This window comes from Myotis yumanensis, unplaced genomic scaffold, assembly GCF_028538775.1.
Source record: "Myotis yumanensis isolate MYYU_CA2020_CCGP unplaced genomic scaffold, mMyoYum1.0.hap1 SCAF_11, whole genome shotgun sequence".
NCBI lineage: Eukaryota > Metazoa > Chordata > Mammalia > Chiroptera > Vespertilionidae > Myotis > Myotis yumanensis.
This window is the reverse complement of record NW_027223762.1, coordinates 10,959,704-10,977,959: the sequence shown is the minus strand read 5'-3', so window position 1 is coordinate 10,977,959 and position 18,256 is coordinate 10,959,704. Positions and strand designations below refer to the sequence as shown.

Below are 18,256 nucleotides of genomic sequence, written 5' to 3'. Positions count from 1 at the left end.
GCTTGCTTTATCTTAGAGCTCGTATGGCTGCCTCCTTCAACAAAGTCCTGCTTCCTCCGCAGGGCCCTTCCGCTTCGTGGATCTGTATGGTGCTCAGAAGATAGTGGACCGGCTCAAGAGGTACGAGGCCGCCTATGGGAAACAGTTCACCCCATGCCAGCTGCTGATCGACCAGGCTAGCGCTAACAAGAAGTTTTACCAGTGAGCAGCTCATACCTGCTCGCTCCCCACTAACCCACCTGCCGCAGTGCTGGTCTCCAACAGAGTGGCACCTAGATTTATCCGTAACCGGAGGGAAGACAAAAACTGGCATTGGGTGTGTGCCTTGATTAAAGTGCCTTCGGCTAAGACTGTCTCTTCCTCCCGGTGAAGTCTGGCTGTGTTTGCACTTCCTGTTGGAAGGTGGGACCCACTGTGCTCACGAATCTATGAGCCCAAAGATCCAAAGTGGCAGCGTTCCTCCCAGGAAGCCAGTGGTGGCGAGGGCAGTCACACACTCAGCCAAACACAGGATAATAAAAACCAAACTTATTTATCAGCCTCCCTGCCTGTTTGTTCCTTTTTCTACTGTCTTTGCCCTTCTGGTTTAAACCCCTCCTTCAAGGAGTGGGCTGGGAGAAAACCCTATGCTTTGGGGTAAGAATGTTGAGTTCTGAGCAGCACCTGAAGAGAGAGAGAGACTGGGATATAGAGGGTGGGACTTTGAGGCTAAAGCCTTTCAAACCTGACTATTTAAATGCTTTGGCTGGGCTTCTGCTTATAGCGGGAAGTGGCCCTGACTAACCAGGTATGGAGGACCAGGATAAAACAAACTCTCCCTAGACTGCATTTCCTCGTTGCAGTTTTACCCAGTTTTTTCTTGGTGTGACACATTCACACATGCTTCTCAGGGTGTTTGTGGGAAGGTTGGCATTAATCAGAGGAGGTCACATTTTCCTGGTCACTGATTCCTGCACCTCTCAGCTGCACCACAGCATGGGAAATGCCTGCACAGTGAGCAGAGGCAGCACGTGTGAGTACAGGGGATGCTGAGTCAGCCCACCACCTCCTCCACTCTGCGAGACCCTCCCATCCTCTCCTCCTCCACTCTGTGAGACCCTCCTCTCCTCCCCTACGCCCTGCCCTCTGCTGTGGAAAGTTCCTACACTCATGTTCTGGCAGAAGCAGGGCCCAGTCTAGGTAAACAGCACCGAGGCTCTTAGCTCGTTCTGGCAGAAGGATCCACGCTGTGTGTGTGCGGAATCATATCCCATCACTGCGCCTTCTCAACTTTGAGAAGTGACCAGTTCCTCCTGCCTCTGTGCCAGTTTGAGTGCAACAAGTACTTCAGACATTGCCTGGACCAGTTCTGTTGTTGGGACTGCCAGGCAAGGACCTTAACTCTGGCTCTACTAAACACTGACAGTTGGTTGCTAAGAAGCCAGGCTCTAAAACCAAGTCGTCTCTGAGTTGGGGTTTTCAGATGACCAGTCCGCAGGTAGAGAACTGATCCTTGCACCACAGCCATTAACAGGTTTCAGGCCCTAGCTGGTTTGGCTCAGTGGATAGAGCGTCAGCCTGTGGACTGAAGGGTCATGGGTTCGATTCTAGTCAAGGGCACATGCCCGGGTTGCAGGCTCAATCCCCAGTAGGGGGTGTGCAGGAGGCAGTCGATCAATGATTCTCTCTCATCACTGATGTTTCTATCTGCCTCTCCCTCTCTGATATCAATAAAAACATCTTCAAAAAAAAAAAAAAAGAAAACAGGCTTTAGAACATGGGGCTCTGAGCGCCTCAAGGCAGGCGGTCTGCCAGCGCAGGAAGTTGAACCTGGGCCCGGGCTGGTGGCATGGAGCTTTGCAGTCTGGTCCTTCCACTGAACAGCACTAGGTAGGTGTGAATTCCGTTGGAACAGCTGTGGGAGCTGAAAAGTTCTTTAGGGCAGGGGCTGGTAAGGGGCTTTTGCAGGGAATCGGGCAGCACTACCAGCCATTTCTGGGGACACGTGGATGGGCTGCAGGCACACCATCCCAAGTCCTCTCCTGCGGGGCATGCCCACCATTCCTTCACGGGAAGAAAGCAGCCGACAGCGGAGTTGCACCGGCACTGTCCTCAGCGTCTAGCGTTTATTTCACGAGTCCTCGGGGATTCATTACCTGATCAGCAAGGAAACCAAATGTCTCCACATCGGTCTCTGTGCTGTTTCCTGACTCCCTTCCCTCAGAGCTGAGGAGGCCTGCTTGGGGCACAGGCACCAGCATGGCTTTGCTATTCTCAAGGCAGGAAATAAATATCTAGGTCGGCTGGGTAAGGCAGAAGGCTGGTACCTCTGGGGCCTGGCCCCAGTGAGCATGAGAAGTAATGTGGTCTGGGCAGGTGAGACGGGAAGAGCATGGGGGACGGGCAGTTGCACAGAACCACCAACCTGCCCTGGGTGCCACGGACCGCCATGCTCGAGATCCAGAGCCCAAAGGCCTGTCCAAAAACACGTGAGCAAGGGCAGGTCTTCCCGAGCCACTGTGCTGCCTCCCACCCATCCCACCTGCGACTATTGACAGGAACCCAGGGAAGGACACCGGGTGTTTGCCAGAGTCAAGTGATGGAGGCAGGAGACCAGTGCAGGTGGGAGTGATTGAAAGCCACTTGTCAGAACCAAGGAGCAGCCGACCAATGAGCCTGCTCTTCCATGGAGTCAGAGTCTTCGCAGACTGGACCGCCCTGGCAGGATGAGGGCTAGCTGCACTGAGCTCAGGAGAACCCAGGGCGTCCGTGTGCATCTGCCTCCCTAATGAGCTACATCCATTAACAGCAGCGCTGTGCTCTTCCAAAGTCAGTGCCCACAAACCAGAACCCGGATGGGGCTCTGAGGTGAAAGGCACGGGCTTGTACTGGATACCCTTGTGCTCAGGGCCAGGGACCTACTCAAGGTGCAGCAGAGGGGGGAGGGAAGGGCAGCGCAGCGCAGAGGTCCTGAAATTGGCACCCCGACCCTGGGGCAGCTTAGGCCAAAAGCCCCCAGAGCATAGAGGAGAGAGGGCACTTGGGGGATTTGTGCTTAAATTACGGACTCCCTTCCTGCTAACCGGCACCTACAAACTGGAGAAGTGCGAGTTGTCTGTGAAGATCTTCAGAGTGTGGGACGGTGTTAGGTCACCATGAGGCCAGCTTTTGACCCCACCATGGGGGTCACAGCCAGTGCCTCACCAGGTGCAGGTGGCGGGGGGCCTCTGCTCCTCTCCCCACGTGCTCTGCACACTCCAAGGCAAGCCGTCCCCATGCAGGGGTCTGGTCCCAGAGGACCCCATTTCCCAGTGTGGCTCCCCTGGATTCACAGAGTGGCTACCTGGCACCCTCACAGGCAGCACTGTCCCCTGCAGACCGTGGCTGGCCTCGGGCCTCTGTGCCAGCCTTCCGGTCGCGCAGCTACAAGCTGGGAAGGTCAGATCTTGGGCCGCCAGCCTTTGATGAACTGCATGATCTTCTTGACCTGAAGCTTGGTGAGGTGGAAGTCGTCAGCCAGGATGTCCTCACTGAGCTGCACAAAGATACTGCCATCGATACGTTCTCGGGCAAAGAAGCTCACCACGTCCTCGGAGAGCCCGATGAAACGCAGACTGCGAGAGACCTCCTCCAGAGAGAGCGCAGACAGGTCGGCGGGGGGCTGCCAGGAGGCCTCCCGGCCTCCCCAGCCTGTGGCGCCCTCCCGGGGACTGGCAGGAGGCCCTTCCAGGCGCCCTTGGGTGAGGAGGAGGCGTGCTCCACCTGCCTTGGGCCCCTTCGGGGCCGCTGGTGACAGTGGAGTGGGGACCTGCCGTAGCACTAACCCTTCAGGCTCAAAGGCCTTGGGGGGTCCAAGAGGTGAAAGGCGGGGTCCAGGCCCAGGTACCCCCACAGCTCTGGGCTCCTGACAGCGCAGCAACTCCGGCTCTGGAGAACCACCCTGCCCCAGCTCAAAGGGATCAAAGGGCTCCAGGGCCGATTCCTGCCACTCAGAGGAGGAGGAGGAGGAGGTGGGACAGGAGGAGGTGGGTGCAGCCGAATAGACCGGGCCTGGGGAGCCTGGGCCAGGGGAGCACGCAGGGCTGGAGGTAGCCAGGGCAGCCGAGACGGTCGTGGGCCCCGAAGAGGAGGCCGCTGAAGGGCCTGAGGAGTAGGCAGGCCCGGAAAAGGGGTTGAGGGCTCCAAATGGAGCAAAGCGTTTCTGGGGGTGAGAGGGCTTGAGAAGTGGTGGCGGGCAGCCGTGGTAGGTCTTGACAGGGGTGTCAGCCCCCAAGAGGGAGGCAGCTCGACTGCTCAGGGGCTCTGCGAGGGCCCGTGGGGCCTGGCTGGGCTGCGTGGTGGAGGGCAGGGGTCCCGGCGGTGGGGGGCGGCTAGAGGACTCGCCCACTTTGCAGTCTCCCCAGGTGCACGGGTAGCAATAGAGGGAGTAGGCATCTGGTGACGGGGAGCCACTGCCACTGCGGGAACCCGTCCTGTGGGCAGAGAGACAGACACATACAGAGGGTAAGACAGAGCAAGAGGGAAACACGCCAGGTCACACCCATGGCCCTGCAAACACCCACTCTGCTGGCCACAGAGGCCGCCACTCCGATCTCGGCAACACAGGCCCGTACCCCAGCCCTCAAGGCCCGGGACCTCTGGGGTTGCTTCATTCTTTCTTCAGGCATCCCCAGCCCGAGGAAAAAGTCAATGAAACTGAATTACGGAAAAAATGTTAAATAGCAAGGAACACTTCATCCTGGGGCAGAGTCCCCGCCTGGAAGGAACCAGCGCAATGTTCCCGTCCAATCCTCACATTTAGGAAAGCAGCGAACTGAAGCAGGACCGTGGAGAGCAGTGACTGGGCCCCAGCCCCCTACCGAGGGCCCTCCCCCTCAGCACCGCTCAAGGACCTGCACCCTTTGAACCCCCAGCCTGCAGTCTTCCCTTCCTCAGCCTGGACTCCCTTCCTCTTTCCCCTGCCTCAACCCACCACAGGCGAACGGGGACCAGGAGCGGAAAGGGGCTCACCCATCCTGCAGGCCAGAGGAGTAGTAGGAGAGGCTGGAACTGGGCGAGTGGACAGGCTGCAGCTTGGGGAAGCGTGGGGGCACTGGGGGGCTGCCAGGGAGCCAGCCGCTGCCACTGCCACCCCGGGGAGGCACGGGCGGGACGTTGAGAAGGCGGCACTCCTCCTTCACCTGCAAGCAGAGGGCATGACTCCACCTCCGTCCCCAGGCAGCTGACCTCCTTCTTTCTCTTCCCGAACAACTAACTCTGAGACTCTTTGCCCCACTTTGCCAAGAGGCTGTCTGGGCTCACGCCCCACCTCCTCCACCAGCCACCTACCCACCCCACCCCACCCCTCCTCTTCTCTCTGGCCTGTTTCACTTCTCAAGAGCCCACAACATACACAGCCTCCTACTGCCTTGGAAATCTATAAAGGATTTCAGAAAAAGAATATAGAAAAGTAGATTAAAAAACAATCAGAAAGCCCTCGCCGGTTTGGCGCAATGGATAGAGCATCAGCCTACGGACTGAAGGGTCCCAGGTTCGATTCCGTCAAGGGCGCACGCCCGGATTGCCGGCTCCATTTCCAGTGTGGGGTGTGCAGGAGGCAGCCGATCAACGGTTCTCTCTCATCATTGATGTTTCTATCTCTCTCTCCCTCCCTCTCTCTTCCTCTCTGAAATCAATAAAAATATATATTTTTTTAAAGTAGAGCCCTGTCTTACTCTTAAAAAAAAAAAAATCAGAGCCCTATCTGGTTTGGCTCAATGGATAGAGCATCGGCTTGCGGACTGAAGGGTCCCGGGTTCGAGTCTGGTCAAGGGCACATGCCCAGGTTGTGGGCTCAATCCCCAGTAGGGTGTGTGCAGGAGGCAGCCAATCAATGATTCTCTCTCATCATTGATGTTTCAATCTCTCTCTCTCTCTCCCTTCCTCTCTCTGAAATCAATTAAAAAAATTTTTTTTAAAAAATCAGAAAAATAGACATTCCCTCCACACACAAAAAGGAAAAAAGAGGGACGAGGCATTGTGGGAGGGGATTAAAGTGTCTGTAAAGTATCTGCCGTCTGCATCTCGTACTCAGAGGTCAAATACTCAAAGTGGCCTCCATGGGGTGTTCATAGGCGTTGTCCATATTCTGCGTACAAGTAAGTTGGGAAATTCTGCGTTAAATACAGATAAGCAGGTTTCCTTAGCGCAGGCCTTCTCAGAGCCTTAATGTTCCAGGCGCTGTAACTCCAAAGTGGAGAGGAGTGGAGGGCTGGAGTCCTACACACGTTTTCTAAACTCATTTCACCATGGAACCTGCTTTTCCCTGGGCAACTTCAAAGACTGTTCCGTGAAACCGTCTGGGTCCCGCTGTGCTAGTCTCTCCGCAAGTTGTCTGTGGCTGGAGACCTACTGGCATCTTTGTCCCACGGCCCCCAGGCCACCGTCCCTGGTGTCCCCAAGTACAAATGCTCTTGCCACCCTCTCCCCACGCACCGGCCACCCTCTGCCCCACACTCCAAGAGCTGGCCACCCAGGAGGATTTGCTTTGCAGGCCCAAGCGGAGCCCCCTGGCTGGCCCCTCCCCGGAGGCCAGAGCCACAGAGCTCAGCGCCCCCCGCCGGCCACTCACAGCTTCGGACTTGGGAGGGACGGGAGGCGGCGGCGCCTCGGGCTCCAGGCGGGGCGGGCCGGTCCCGAAGTTGATGAGGTCGGGGCCCGGGGGCGGCCGGGGGCGGCCCTCCGCCAGGCCCTCGGCCGCCTGGTGCGCCCACAGCTCCTCGTAGGGGATCTCGGCGGGCGAGGCGGCGGGCTCGGGCGCGCCGGCCCAGTCGGGGCTCACGTACTCCTGGTCGCCGTCGCCGGGCGGGCTGGGGGCGCGGGCGGGCGCGGGGCCCCGCGGGGGCGCGGGCAGGCAGAGGCGCGCGCGGCGCGGGCTGGCGCCGTCGTCGGCCAGCTCGGCGGGCGCCTCGCGCACGGCCGTGGAGTACTCGTCGGGGTCGAAGCGCTCGCGGCAGTAGGAGGCGCTGTCGCGCACCAGGCGCTCCACGCGCGGGTCCCCCGCCAGCAGGCCCTGCGGCAGCGCGAAGCGCGGCGTGTCGGTGAGCAGCAGGAAGTGCAGCGGCGCCGGGCCCTCGCGGCGCAGCGCCAGCCCCAGCACCACGGTCTTGGAGATGATGCTGACCAGCTTGTAGCAGTGGCCCTCGCGCACCGGGTGCAGGTCGTAGGGGTTGCGCGGCGGCCGGCTGGGCACCAGCACGTTCACCGGCAGCCGCACGCGCTCGATGATGGCGCGCACCGTGTGCTCGCCCTCCTGCATCTGCAGCTCCAGCGGGCTGCGCGTGCTGAAGCGGCCCTGGCACTGGAAGGGCAGGCTCAGGCTCTCGTTGGTGCGGTGGTTCATGCAGATGAGGCAGGGCATCTTGCCTTTGACTGGCCGGGCGCCCCCGCCCGCGGCCCCGGCGCCGCCCGGCCCGCCCACCCCGGCCAGCGCCCCCGCCCGGCCCAGCTTGCGCAGCAAGGAGGTGAAGCGCGAGCGCTCCTTGGTGGTCTTGGCGCACAGGATCTCCGCCTGGCCCATGAGCGTGAGCTCGTCGCCCGCGTGCAGCGTGAAGTTGTACACCTCGCTGTCCTCGCTGAACTCTCCCGACACCACCTGGGGATCCCCAACATGGTGAGGCCTCACCCGGGCCCCAGGGAAAGCCATCCCTGGGAGGCTCTCCAGGACCCAGGAGAGCAGCCCCAGGGCTGAGACCAGACAAGAGCACTTGACGGAAGGCGGGGGTGGGGGTGGGGGGGGGTGGGGGGGGGTGGGGGGGGATGTAGAGGGAGGTATCAGGGACCCACGTTCCACCCCAGAGAGGCCACATGGTTATCTCATCTAATAACTTACTTGGAAAAGTTGCTCTAAGGATTAAATAGACGATATGTATAGTGACATACTTTGAAAATACTCAATAAGTGATAACTTTTATCATTATCTTTATAATGTGGGTGATAATGCTCCACCCATTCAACAAGGCTACTGAGAAGAATTAATGGATAAGAAAAGGGTTTATGAAGAGCTATCTGTACACAAGTAGGGGACTGTTGGCACTCTGTCCCCACCCCCACCCCCACCCCTACCAGTGGATGCCAGGATAGACTTCCCTGAAAGGTCTCCAAGTCAGGGCACGGCCCTCCACACACTTCCTCCTGCTTCATATCTTTTGCAGGAAGTTCTTCAGCCCAGAAGGTCATACATCCAGCTCATCCGTCGTGGCCCTTTTGTGCCAATGGCCCTCAAGAGGCAGTCAGAAGTGACACTGTGACACCTTCTGGACCCCACCAGGGTCAGAGTTGCTCTGAAGGGAAGGGGACAGCATGGGGGCACCATGCCTGGGACCAGAAGGACTGACCTTGACACTGAAGGTGATGGCTTCCATCACAAAGATGCGGTCAGGAAAGACGCTGGCCACCTCCTCCACGCTGCTGAAGTACCTCACTGGCTCCCGCACATCCCGGGCCTGCTCCAGGAGCTTGAACTTCCCTGCACAGGAGGAGATGCAGGCTACTAGGGTGGGCCCACTTGCCGGGAGCCTGGCAAGAGACCTCGTGGTCCCCACTTATTGCTCCCCTCATCTCAGCCAGCCCCTCTGGAGCTCAGGTCGGGAGAAGGGCAGGTTTGTAGCAGCGTGGGTCAACTGGCTCAGACCTCAGGGGGAAGTGAGCATAGATCTCTAGCAACTAGCCCAGCCCTCACCCCATGGAGAGCTGTGGGGTGTGCTGAGGCTAGTAGCTGCCTCCCCAGAGAAACCCAAGTGCAAACTAGAACCCACATACTTGGACACAGAGTTGGCCTCTGACCAAACACCACTGTGGCACTGGGGATGCTGGCGTCTAGCTTGGTCCCGGCCCACTCTGGCTTGGTATGACCATAGACAAGTCCCTCTTCCTCTCTGGGTCTCCAAGTCCTCATCTGAGGATGTGGGGGCAGATGATATTGGGCCCTACCTGGACCCGGCATGCTGTGCATCTACCTGGGGCTGCTGATCCACACTGATGCACTGGGCAGACCAGGGCCCAGCCCCAGGCCTTGGAGGCCCAGGAAGAGCCACTCTGACCCCAGCTCTGTTCCCAGACCCTGCCCCTGTCCAGCATTCAGCTCGACTGTCCCAGAGGCCTCTCATCTGAGCCCAGCAAAGCCATCTGCCCCCTCTCCCCCTCCCTGAGGCCTTCCCAACTTGCAGTCTCGGGCAATGCATGTTGGCTGGCTCAGCAGATGTCCCCAGTGGACTCAGACTTTAAAGAATGGTGATAATTGCCCTAACCGGTTTGGCTCAGTGGATAGAGCGTCAGCCTGCGGACTCAAGGGTCCCAGGTTCGATTCCGGTCAAGGGCATGTACCTTGGTTGCAGGCACATCCCCAATAGGGTGTGTGCAGGAGGCAGCTGATTGATGTTTCTCTCTCATCGATGTTTCTAACTCTCTGTCCCCTCTCCCTTCCTCTCTGTAAAAAATCAATAAAATATATTTTTTTAAAAAAGAATGGTGATAATCAATACAGCGACCTCTGTGGAACTATCTCACCTCACTGGCCCCACATGCTTTACGTGCCCACTACGAACCGCCCGACACCTGGACTGATGGCTTCTTCTCAGGCCTAACACAGGAGAGTGCTGTACAGGTGAGAGGACAGCCGGCTGAGAGAAGACAAGGTGACTCTTTAGCTTCTGTAGTCTTCCTGGTGGTTGCCTCAGTCATAGTCCATTCATTTGTTCATTCCATAAACACTTACGGAGCACCCACTGTGCGCTAGGCCCAACAGAGGCTGCAAACCTGGGTAAAATACAGTCTGCTTTCCAAGACTTCCAGATACAATGGATGTGACGTGAGCGCCCAATGATGGCAGCGCAATATGACAAGTGCAACAACAGACTCGTGACAAAAGCACTAGAGGGCCACTGAGTTCGGGGAAAGCTGCCTGGCAGCTTGAAGGGATCTTAAGAGTGAAATGAGTTTTACAGAATGGACACACCACGTGGAAGAAAGAGAAGGAGCAAAAACAGAGCCACCAAAACAGACGGCCTGCCCCACAGGGTGAGTGCCTGGAGGGTAGGACTGGAGAGAGTGATGACAGGAGGTGAAACAGCTTCTCGCTCCCAAAGGCCCTGAATGCCGAGAGGCTTGTGGAAGGAGACTCCTCAGACTGGAGTGACTTATGAGGGTCCGGGGCGAAGGAAGGGACTCAGTCCACCGGCCTGGTCAGAAATGGAGCCAGCAGAGCTATTAGGCAAAACGAAACCCAGGGGTTTGGGTACAGGAGGGTATGGGGGGGGGGGGGGATATATGGTGATGGAGACTGGACTGGGGTGGACAAATGGTCTGTTGTAGAATTGTGCACCTGAAACCTGTGCATCTTTGTGATGGAAGTTAACCAGTGTCACCCCAATAAATTCAATTAAAAGAGAAAAGGAAAAAAAAAAGCAACTTGAAACCTGGAAGAAGCAGGGTGTGGGGCAGGAGCTGGGGGAGCTGGTCAGAAGCACAGACTGAAGGCCACCAGCCTACAGGAGGCAGCTTCGGCTGGGGGCAGGTAAGATGGCTCAGAGAAATGCCCCAGTGCGCTCCTAGAATGAACACATACCACTTGGTATACAGTGCAGGGTTCCTGGGGCCCCTAAACCCAGAGGCAGCTCCCCCGCACCCCACCCCAATGCAGGGTATGAGGAGCAGAAGGTCAAGGGCAGCGCCTACAGCACGAACTCCTAGACACAGGAAGAGAAATGAAAGCCAAGGAAAGGAGGGGACAATGCCCAGGAGAAAGTTGGGACAAGACCCCCTAGGACCTAGGGCCTAGGTCCTGCCCTACCCAGTCTGAGACCCTGGTGGGAAGAGGCCTGGAATGTGCCACAGCCCTGGAGGGCAGAGGGATAAACTGGGGAGGGGACCTGGCCATGAGCAGTGACCTGCGGTCAGGAAGCGGCAATCAGGGTCTGCTACCATCCACCAGTGAGTGGCCCCCCCATCACCCCATCTCTTCCCCCATATCCACACACAACCCCCTCCCCCACCCCCGCCTCATCACAAGCAGCCAGGCATGGAGAAATGCCCGCTGCCCCCTGTGGGGAGAGCTGGAGCCAAGTCAGGGCTGGAGCCAGGGGAGGATGTGGCAGGGAGGATCGATGTAACCATGGCAGCTAACGCCACCCCCGCCACCCCCCCTCGGCTGCAGCCTGGAGCCCAGCACCGGTCATCGCCGCCGGGAGGAAGGAAGGGCGACCTCCCTCCCAGGAGTGATGCTCCGGCCCCTGGAAGCCTTTTCCTCCCCCTGAAGCCCCTCCGGGGCAGCTTCCTCTCCTGCCTCCCTCTCCGGGAGACCCGAGGTCCCCGCAACTCTGGGGACCTGCTGACCGGGCCTGCCCCTCCCCCTGGCCGCCCAGAACAGGACTGTCCCTTCCAGCGAGAAGCAGTCTTGCCTATCACCCTCCTCCCAGACCTGACCCAGGCAGATGCTCATAAAGGGCAGGTAAATGCAGAGCGTGGAGTCAGGACAGGCCGGCTGAGTCCCAGCTCTGCCACCACCCAGCTGTGTGAGTGACCTGGGCAAACTGTTTAATCTCTCTGGGCTTCGGTTTCCCATCTGTAAAATGAAGGATGCTACTTAGCTCCCAGGGCTCATCTGCCGCTGCTCCACGCCCCCCTGCACCCACCCCAACCCCCGCCAACACTGGGGTAGCAGCCCGGCCCCAGGCAGGGCCGTGGGGAGCTATCTCTGGGTGCCAGGTACCCCTATCCCCTGGGCAGTGGGCCCCGGGCAGCGCCCCAAGCCCCGCAGCCCAACCCCCCTCCCCGGCCATCGCGGTCCGAGGCCGGCTGCTCCCGCCCGCCCACCCGCCCTATTATTAATTCATTAAGAGGAACCAGCGAGCTGTGCACTCAGCTTCCTCATTAACCCACCAGCCGGGCAGGCCCCTCTCCCTCCTAGGGGCCTGGACCTCCCTTCCCCCATCCTGGCAGGCGGAGCCGCCCACCAGAAAGATGGAGTTGGGGCTGCGACATCCCTGCAGCCAGCTGTCCCCGGAACCCCCTCCCCTCGCACACGCACTCGGGGAGCACCAGAAGGCGTGGGGGAAAGGGCTGGAGCCCCCATAGTTCCCTAGAAGGCTCTATGCCCTGGTTTCCCAAATTTTTAATGACACACAATGAAATGGCAAAGTCCCGTAGTTAAGTCACACTTCAGTCCCTGAGGACGATTTCTAATCTTTGCTTTTTACCCCAAGAAGAAGACCTGGGACCTCTCTCCCAGGCTGGGAAGCTTCTGGCTGCAGCGAACCCCCTCCCAGGCTCCAGGCCCAGGCCCAGGTCCGAAAGACCCTGGGGAGTTCCCTAATCTTTTAAACGGGGTGTGGGACTCCGGGGGCACCAACCTCCCAGGGTTGTTTGTAAAGAGCCGAAGCAGGTAAAGGGCTGAGTCCTGTCCCACTGGCTTCGGGGAGACCCAGGCAGGGCCAGAGGGGGAACAGCGGTACCGTGAGGAAGGGGCTGTGAGCCTTCCCCGCCCAAAGGGTCCCCAACATTTGTTGGGGGTGGAGAGGAGGAGGTAGCAGTTAAATCATAGAACTGGGCAAGCTACTGGCGCTCCGGGGGCCCGTTTTCCTTGTGAGTTACATGGAGTTGACAGGACTCTGTCACAGGTTCGCTGTGAGAATGTGTGGGGTGCGGTTACGGTGTTTTGGCCAGGTTCAAGCCTCGGACTAATGAAAGGACAGGGTCCTCTCATTGCCACGTGCAAGTCCCAGCTGGAGGGCAGGGCCCTCCCAGCACAATCATAGCCAACGGCTGAGGTTGTAAGCTTGAACCTACGGTCCAAACACGTAGCCCCACGTGCCTTGTGATAGAGTTCGGGTGCATGTAGTTGAGTGGGGTTGAAACTCACGAGAATGCTGTAAACAACGTGATCACGCCCCTACGTTGCCTCGTGGCATCTGCTATAAAATAAAGACACGGCTTGTGGGCACTGGCGCTGTCTCCTCATCAGGGAGCAGCGTCCCACTGAGACCCAGCTTTCATTCTCTTGTCTGTCTTTTCTCAATCCTTTCACCCGCCCACTCAGGGTCACTGAACCAGGCTGAGCTGGCATGGCACATAAGGCACCCTGGGGCTGCGTATGCCATGGCCGTGCCGGTTCCCTACAAGAACGAAGTGATGAAAGCGCTCGGCCCGGTGTCTGGAATGCTGTGGGATCCTGGGTTCCCATGGGGGCACCTCTGGATGAGACCACCAGACCCATCCCTCCCACACAGGGGACAGCAGCCCTGCGTTCCTGTTGCGGTGCAGATCTTACGTAAGACGTCAACATCATATAGAACACGCATCCAAGTGGAAGTTCATTAGCACAATCTTATTTGAAAGCCTAAAATTTTAACATTCACTTATAAAGTCAATCAATGAAAACAATTGGGAAAATCAAGATTACAGTTGACAGGTGCAGTCAGATTATCAGCCTGAGCATCTCTTTGTTTCTGACGATTTTTAACAATATGTTTTTATTGATTTGAGAGAGAGAGGAAGAAAGAGAAACATTGATGTGAGAGAGACATATCAACTGGTTGCCTCCTGCACACACCCTGGCCTGGGGTGGGAGTGAACCTGAAACCCAGGTAGGCGCCCTTGACCAGGAATCAAACCCTTCAGTGCAAGGGGGCGATGCTCTAATTGCTTAGCCACATCGGCCGGGCCATTTCTGAAGTGTTTTTGGTTGCACAGTACTGAGAAGCTGCTGGCAGGAAATGTTCTGAGGATCTATACAGAAAAGGGTTAATGAGGCAGCTGGAGGTACATACCAAAGGTCTCTAGTTAGGGTGAAGGTTAGATTTGTAGCATTTTAAAGAGTGTGGATATTTTTAAAATCTGCTTACAATCTATTTTAAAATGAAATGTGAATCAGAGGTTTGCAACCAGAGATCCAGGACTCTACACAAGAGTAGAAAAACCACTGGGCCCGAACTCCAACCCTAACCCTAGTCACCACTCTGCCAGCCCCCTCCTCACTCCTCCCTGGGGCTCTAAGGAAAGGCTAGTCACCAACAGCTTCCCCCAAACCTTCCCTACCCAGTACCCTCCAGCCTACCGCCCCCACCAGCTTTACACCATCTGTCCCTGGCTGGCACACCTGGGTACTGCAGGGGGATGTCAATCTTGGGCCCGATGACATAGTGGCCTTCCTCCAGGGTGTGGGCCGTCACTGTTGTCCACTGGCGGCAGGAGTGAATGAGCAGGATGTCTCGCTCACTGACGCCCTCAGCATACTCCCCTGGGAAGGGAAAGAAGGACAGAAGAGGAAGGAGAGAAAAAGAGAACATTGGGTGGGCCAGAGAGAATAGGCAAGATGACCTCCTTACCTTCTCCCTAAGACCCTTCCTGAGGACAGCTCCCCATGGCCCCTGTCCAGGTCAGCAATGCTCTAGGGCAGTGATGGCGAACCTTTTGAGCTCGGCGTGCCAGCATTTTGAAAAACCCTAACTTAACTCTGGTGCCGTGTCACATATAGAAATTTTTTGATATTTGCAACCATAGTAAAACAAAGATTTATATTTTTGATATTTATTTTATATATTTAAATGCCATTTAATAAAGAAAAATCAACCAAAAAAATGAGTTCGCGTGTCACCTCTGACACGCGTGTCATAGGTTCGCCATCACTGCTCTAGGGACAGACGGGCTGGCAGCTGTGACCTCACAGCTGAGTCAAGGCCCTCTCTCAGGGCTCAGGCTCCTGATGTGGCCTCAGCAACCAGCCCAGACGCTGTTCTTCATTCATCATCTGATTGGACTGCCTGCTGTCCCAGGCCCTCCTAGCAGATGAGCCCAGTCCCTGCCCTCCTGGACCCCGTAGGCCTGGGGGGAAGTGGAAAGATGTGAACAGAGAATATAGGCCAAGCGCGAGGCACTGAGTGGAGGCTGTCTGGGCTCACAGAAGGGAGCAGCAAACCAGCTGAGGATGGGGTGAGGAAGGGAGACTACTGAGCAGCAGACACTTAAGCTGGGCCTCAGAACCACCGGAACTCACAGTGGCGGAATTCCCAGCCCCCATGTCAGTGCCCAGGCCAGGCAAGGAGGGTCAGGTTGGAGAATGGAGAGTCCAGATGGGGCTGCCCACAGTAGGTCCAGCTGTGAGGGCCCCCCAGAGCTCCGAGTCACTCAGGCCAGGAGAACGGCAGGGCTTAGAGGAGCTGGTTCCTGGGTCTTTTGTGGGCAGCCCCTTCCCACCCCCTGCCACAGACAGTCTCCTCCACTCGGGGGATCTCCGGGAAGCGGGGAGAATGTCTCAGACACCTACTAGCCCATCTCGGAGAAGCTGCTTCCTGGCTCTCTCCCTGTCAGCCCTTCGTGCTCCCAGCCTTTGGAACACAGTGGTGGTGGCTGGAGAAGGGGGTGGACTAGAAGCTGGAGGGGGCTAGTCCAGGGGAAGCGGCACTGGGCAGAGGTGCTGAGAGGGGCCTGGGCCCCTGAGGCTCCAACCCCAGCAACGGTTTCCAGGGGAGCGGAGGGCTGGCCCAGCTTGCACGAGGCGGTGGAGCTGTCTCCTGGCTGCAGCTGGCGGGCAGGGTGGGGGGAGGATGCCTCCTTCCCAGTCCCTGCAGACACAACTCACTAACTGTCCAAGCAAATGGGAAATGATTTACTCTGATGGCTGGGTGCTCCATGAAATCTGTGGATTTGTTGAAGGAAATGGGGGGTAGAATGTGTTCAGGACTGTGGGGAGACCTGGCTTTCCCACTGTGTGTGAGTGTGGGTGTGGCCCGGATGGGGGGGTAGGGAGGAGTCTGAGCACCCTCTTAAAGCTCCCCTAAGCCCCAGCCCACCCTTCTGACACCCACTGCCATGATCATGGTCACCAACAGTGGAGCCAGCACAGCCACGGGCCCACACCCAATGACTCTACTCAATCCCATGGCCCCACTGAGGGGCCCCTTCCAAATGCATAAGGCACACGGGGACCTTCAAGACTATCGGACACACTTTTGATCACATATTCACACTCACGGTGACCACAGCCACCAGGGCCATAGACAGCCGGGCCATCACACCAGTTGCTCATTCACTCATTCATTCATTCATTCATTCAGCCGGTGGGTCAGTCCGGCCACAATCTTTGTTCGGCAGGATGCCCCCCTCAGGGAGCCTGCGGCCCAGCGCAAACACGCAACACAAGACACTAACCATGGCATTGGGGGCGCACAGTGGGAGACAAGCCAGGGGTGCGAGGAGCATCCAGGGCGCGCAAAGGAGGCCTGAGCAGTGAGGAGCCCCCCGCCCCAGGAGAGGGAGCTGCCAGAGGACCGTGGGCAGCGGCCAGCATATTCCATGCGCTCGCGGACACACACAGCCTGCTGCCCACGGGACTGTCTCGGGATCACAGGCTGAGGGTCCGGGGAACGAGGCGCAGGGCTGCGGGGCACCCCTGTCCGACGGTTCGGTGCGGTCGCAGCCCCGGAGCCCGCTCCCGTCGCCGGGAGGGGAGAGCGGGGAGCCCGCGGCCGCGGCCCCATTAGCATGCAGGGAAGCGAGTGTGCCAACGCGGCCAAACCCCTATTCTTCTCGCGCACAAAACCCCCGGCCTGGCTGCCGGCCCCGCTCCCGCCCCTCCCCCCGCCGGCCGCCCTCCTTCCCCAAACAGTCCCCTCGCCCCGCGCGGGGTCCCAGCAGCGGCGCGGCCTCGGCCCGGGCCCCGGGAGGAGCGGGGCCGGCAGCGGAGGGAGGGCCGGGGGTCGGGCACGCCCCGAGGGAGGGCCGCTCGCCCAGGGACCCCAGGGGCTCCCGGGGCGCGAAAGGAGGCGGCGAGAGGGGCCCCGGGAGGGACCGAGAGGGGCTGGGGGCGGCGGCGGGAGGACGGAGACCGAGCCCCGGGGTGCGGGGGGATGGAGGGGAGAGGGGGAGACAAAGGGACGGTGGGGGCGCGGCCAGGCGGGGGTCTGCGGGCGACGGGAGAGGCACTGCACCGACGGGGCGGGCGCGGCGGCCGGCCGGGCTCTGGGTCCCAGCTGGGCCAGAGGACTCAGTCCCGGGCCCGGCCCGCTCCCTCCCGGTCCGGGTCTCTGTCTCCGCCCGTCTGCAGGGCCAGGACGAGGCGGACGCCCGGCTCGGGGGTCCCCCGGCCCCCCGCGAAGGTGCGCCGGGAGCTGCGCGGGCGCCCGGGGAGGCGGCGGGCAGGGCCGCTCCTCCGGCCCCGCGGCACCTGCTGGGGAGCCCCCATCCCCGGCGGACCCCGGCGTCCTCCCCGGCACCCCCGGTACCTGGCCCGAGGCAGGCGAGCGTGGGCAGGCGGCAGCGGCTGACGATGAGGTCCAGCGGGAAGGCGCCCATGCTCCAGCGCAGGCCGGCCAGCCCGGCCGCCAGCTTCTCCATGGCATGCGCGCCCCGACGGCGGCCGGTCCCGCGCGGCCCGGGCTGCGCGCCCGCCGCCACCTCCGGGGGCCGCCGCGCTCCCCGCCTGGCCGCCCGGCCGGGCCGCGAGCATCACGTGGCCGGACTCCCCGCGGGGCGCCGGCCCCCGCCCCTCGCCCCACCCCCCGGCCCGCTCCCCGGCCTCCGCCAAGTCCCGCCTCCCGCCGGGGCCCGCGGCCCGCCCCTCCGCGAGCGCGCAGGTGACCGCGGGGACCGAGGATCCGGGCGCGAGTCTGGAGGGAAAGGCGAGAGGCGAAGCGGCATCTGCGGGGTCGCCGAGTGGGTCCGGACCCCCTTCCCCGCCGGGAGCGGCGCCCGTCTTCACCCCCGGGTGCCAGGGCCTCCGGGAGTCGCCGCCCAGCCGCTCAGGACCCGCTTCGCTCCCCAATTCCTGCCCCGAATCCGCCCGCTGCCTCTGGGACATCGATCGTCTCCAGCCTCGCAGCCCGGCGAGGCCGCCTCACTAACGCGTTTGCTGATGAGCAAACTGAGGCTCCACAGACGTCAGGTGGCAGCCGAGACGTGGCCCCGAGGTTCGACTGCAAATCCTCCTGCGTTCCCCGGCCCCGCCGCCGCCGCCGCCGCCACCCCGGCCCCCGCAGGGGAGCGCTTTGCACGCTCCCAGCGCGCCCGGGCCGATGGGCACCAGAGCTGCAGCGCACACCCCGGGACAAGCTCTCGTCCCGCAAGGGGGGAACGGAGGTGCGGGTGTAACCCGGTGGAGTCCTATCTCAGGCGGCCCCTTCTCTTAATTTGCTCTCCCTTTTCTGTTCTCCGCACCTCCTCCTTCCAACCCCTGTTTTCTTGGGCTCCATCCTCCCCGAAAGCCCATCCCAGAAGCTGCGGCGGCCTGGGCCTTGCCACCGGGACA

At 59.9% G+C, this 18,256-nt stretch overlaps 2 protein-coding genes across 3 annotated transcripts in view; one reads left to right on the top strand and one right to left on the bottom strand.

Annotated features, from left to right (window-relative positions):
* Positions 1-541, top strand: part of HADHA (hydroxyacyl-CoA dehydrogenase trifunctional multienzyme complex subunit alpha) — a 29,663-nt gene extending 29,122 nt beyond the window's left edge. The window contains exon 20 of the mRNA XM_070428838.1: positions 63-541. Coding sequence (XP_070284939.1) covers positions 63-205 — 143 coding nt within the window. The 3' untranslated portion in view covers positions 206-541. The remainder of the gene's footprint in view (positions 1-62) is intronic.
* A 1,533-nt stretch (positions 542-2,074) lies between these two features.
* GAREM2 (GRB2 associated regulator of MAPK1 subtype 2) lies at positions 2,075-17,346 on the bottom strand. Of its 2 annotated transcripts, none has more exons than XM_070428836.1 (6): positions 17,235-17,346; positions 14,111-14,251; positions 8,355-8,485; positions 6,590-7,612; positions 4,990-5,159; positions 2,075-4,451 (listed from the first exon to the last, which is right to left on the bottom strand). In XM_070428836.1, exons 1-6 carry the CDS (start codon positions 17,344-17,346, stop codon positions 3,419-3,421), a joined length of 2,610 nt encoding a protein of 869 aa, XP_070284937.1. In that variant the 3' UTR covers positions 2,075-3,418. The 2 variants fall into 2 exon arrangements, with proteins under 2 accessions (XP_070284937.1, XP_070284938.1); XM_070428837.1 differs by lacking the exons at positions 14,111-14,251; positions 17,235-17,346 and adding an exon at positions 8,950-8,971 and having other exon boundaries at positions 2,075-3,961; positions 4,367-4,451.
* Positions 17,347-18,256: the final 910 nt, after the last annotated feature.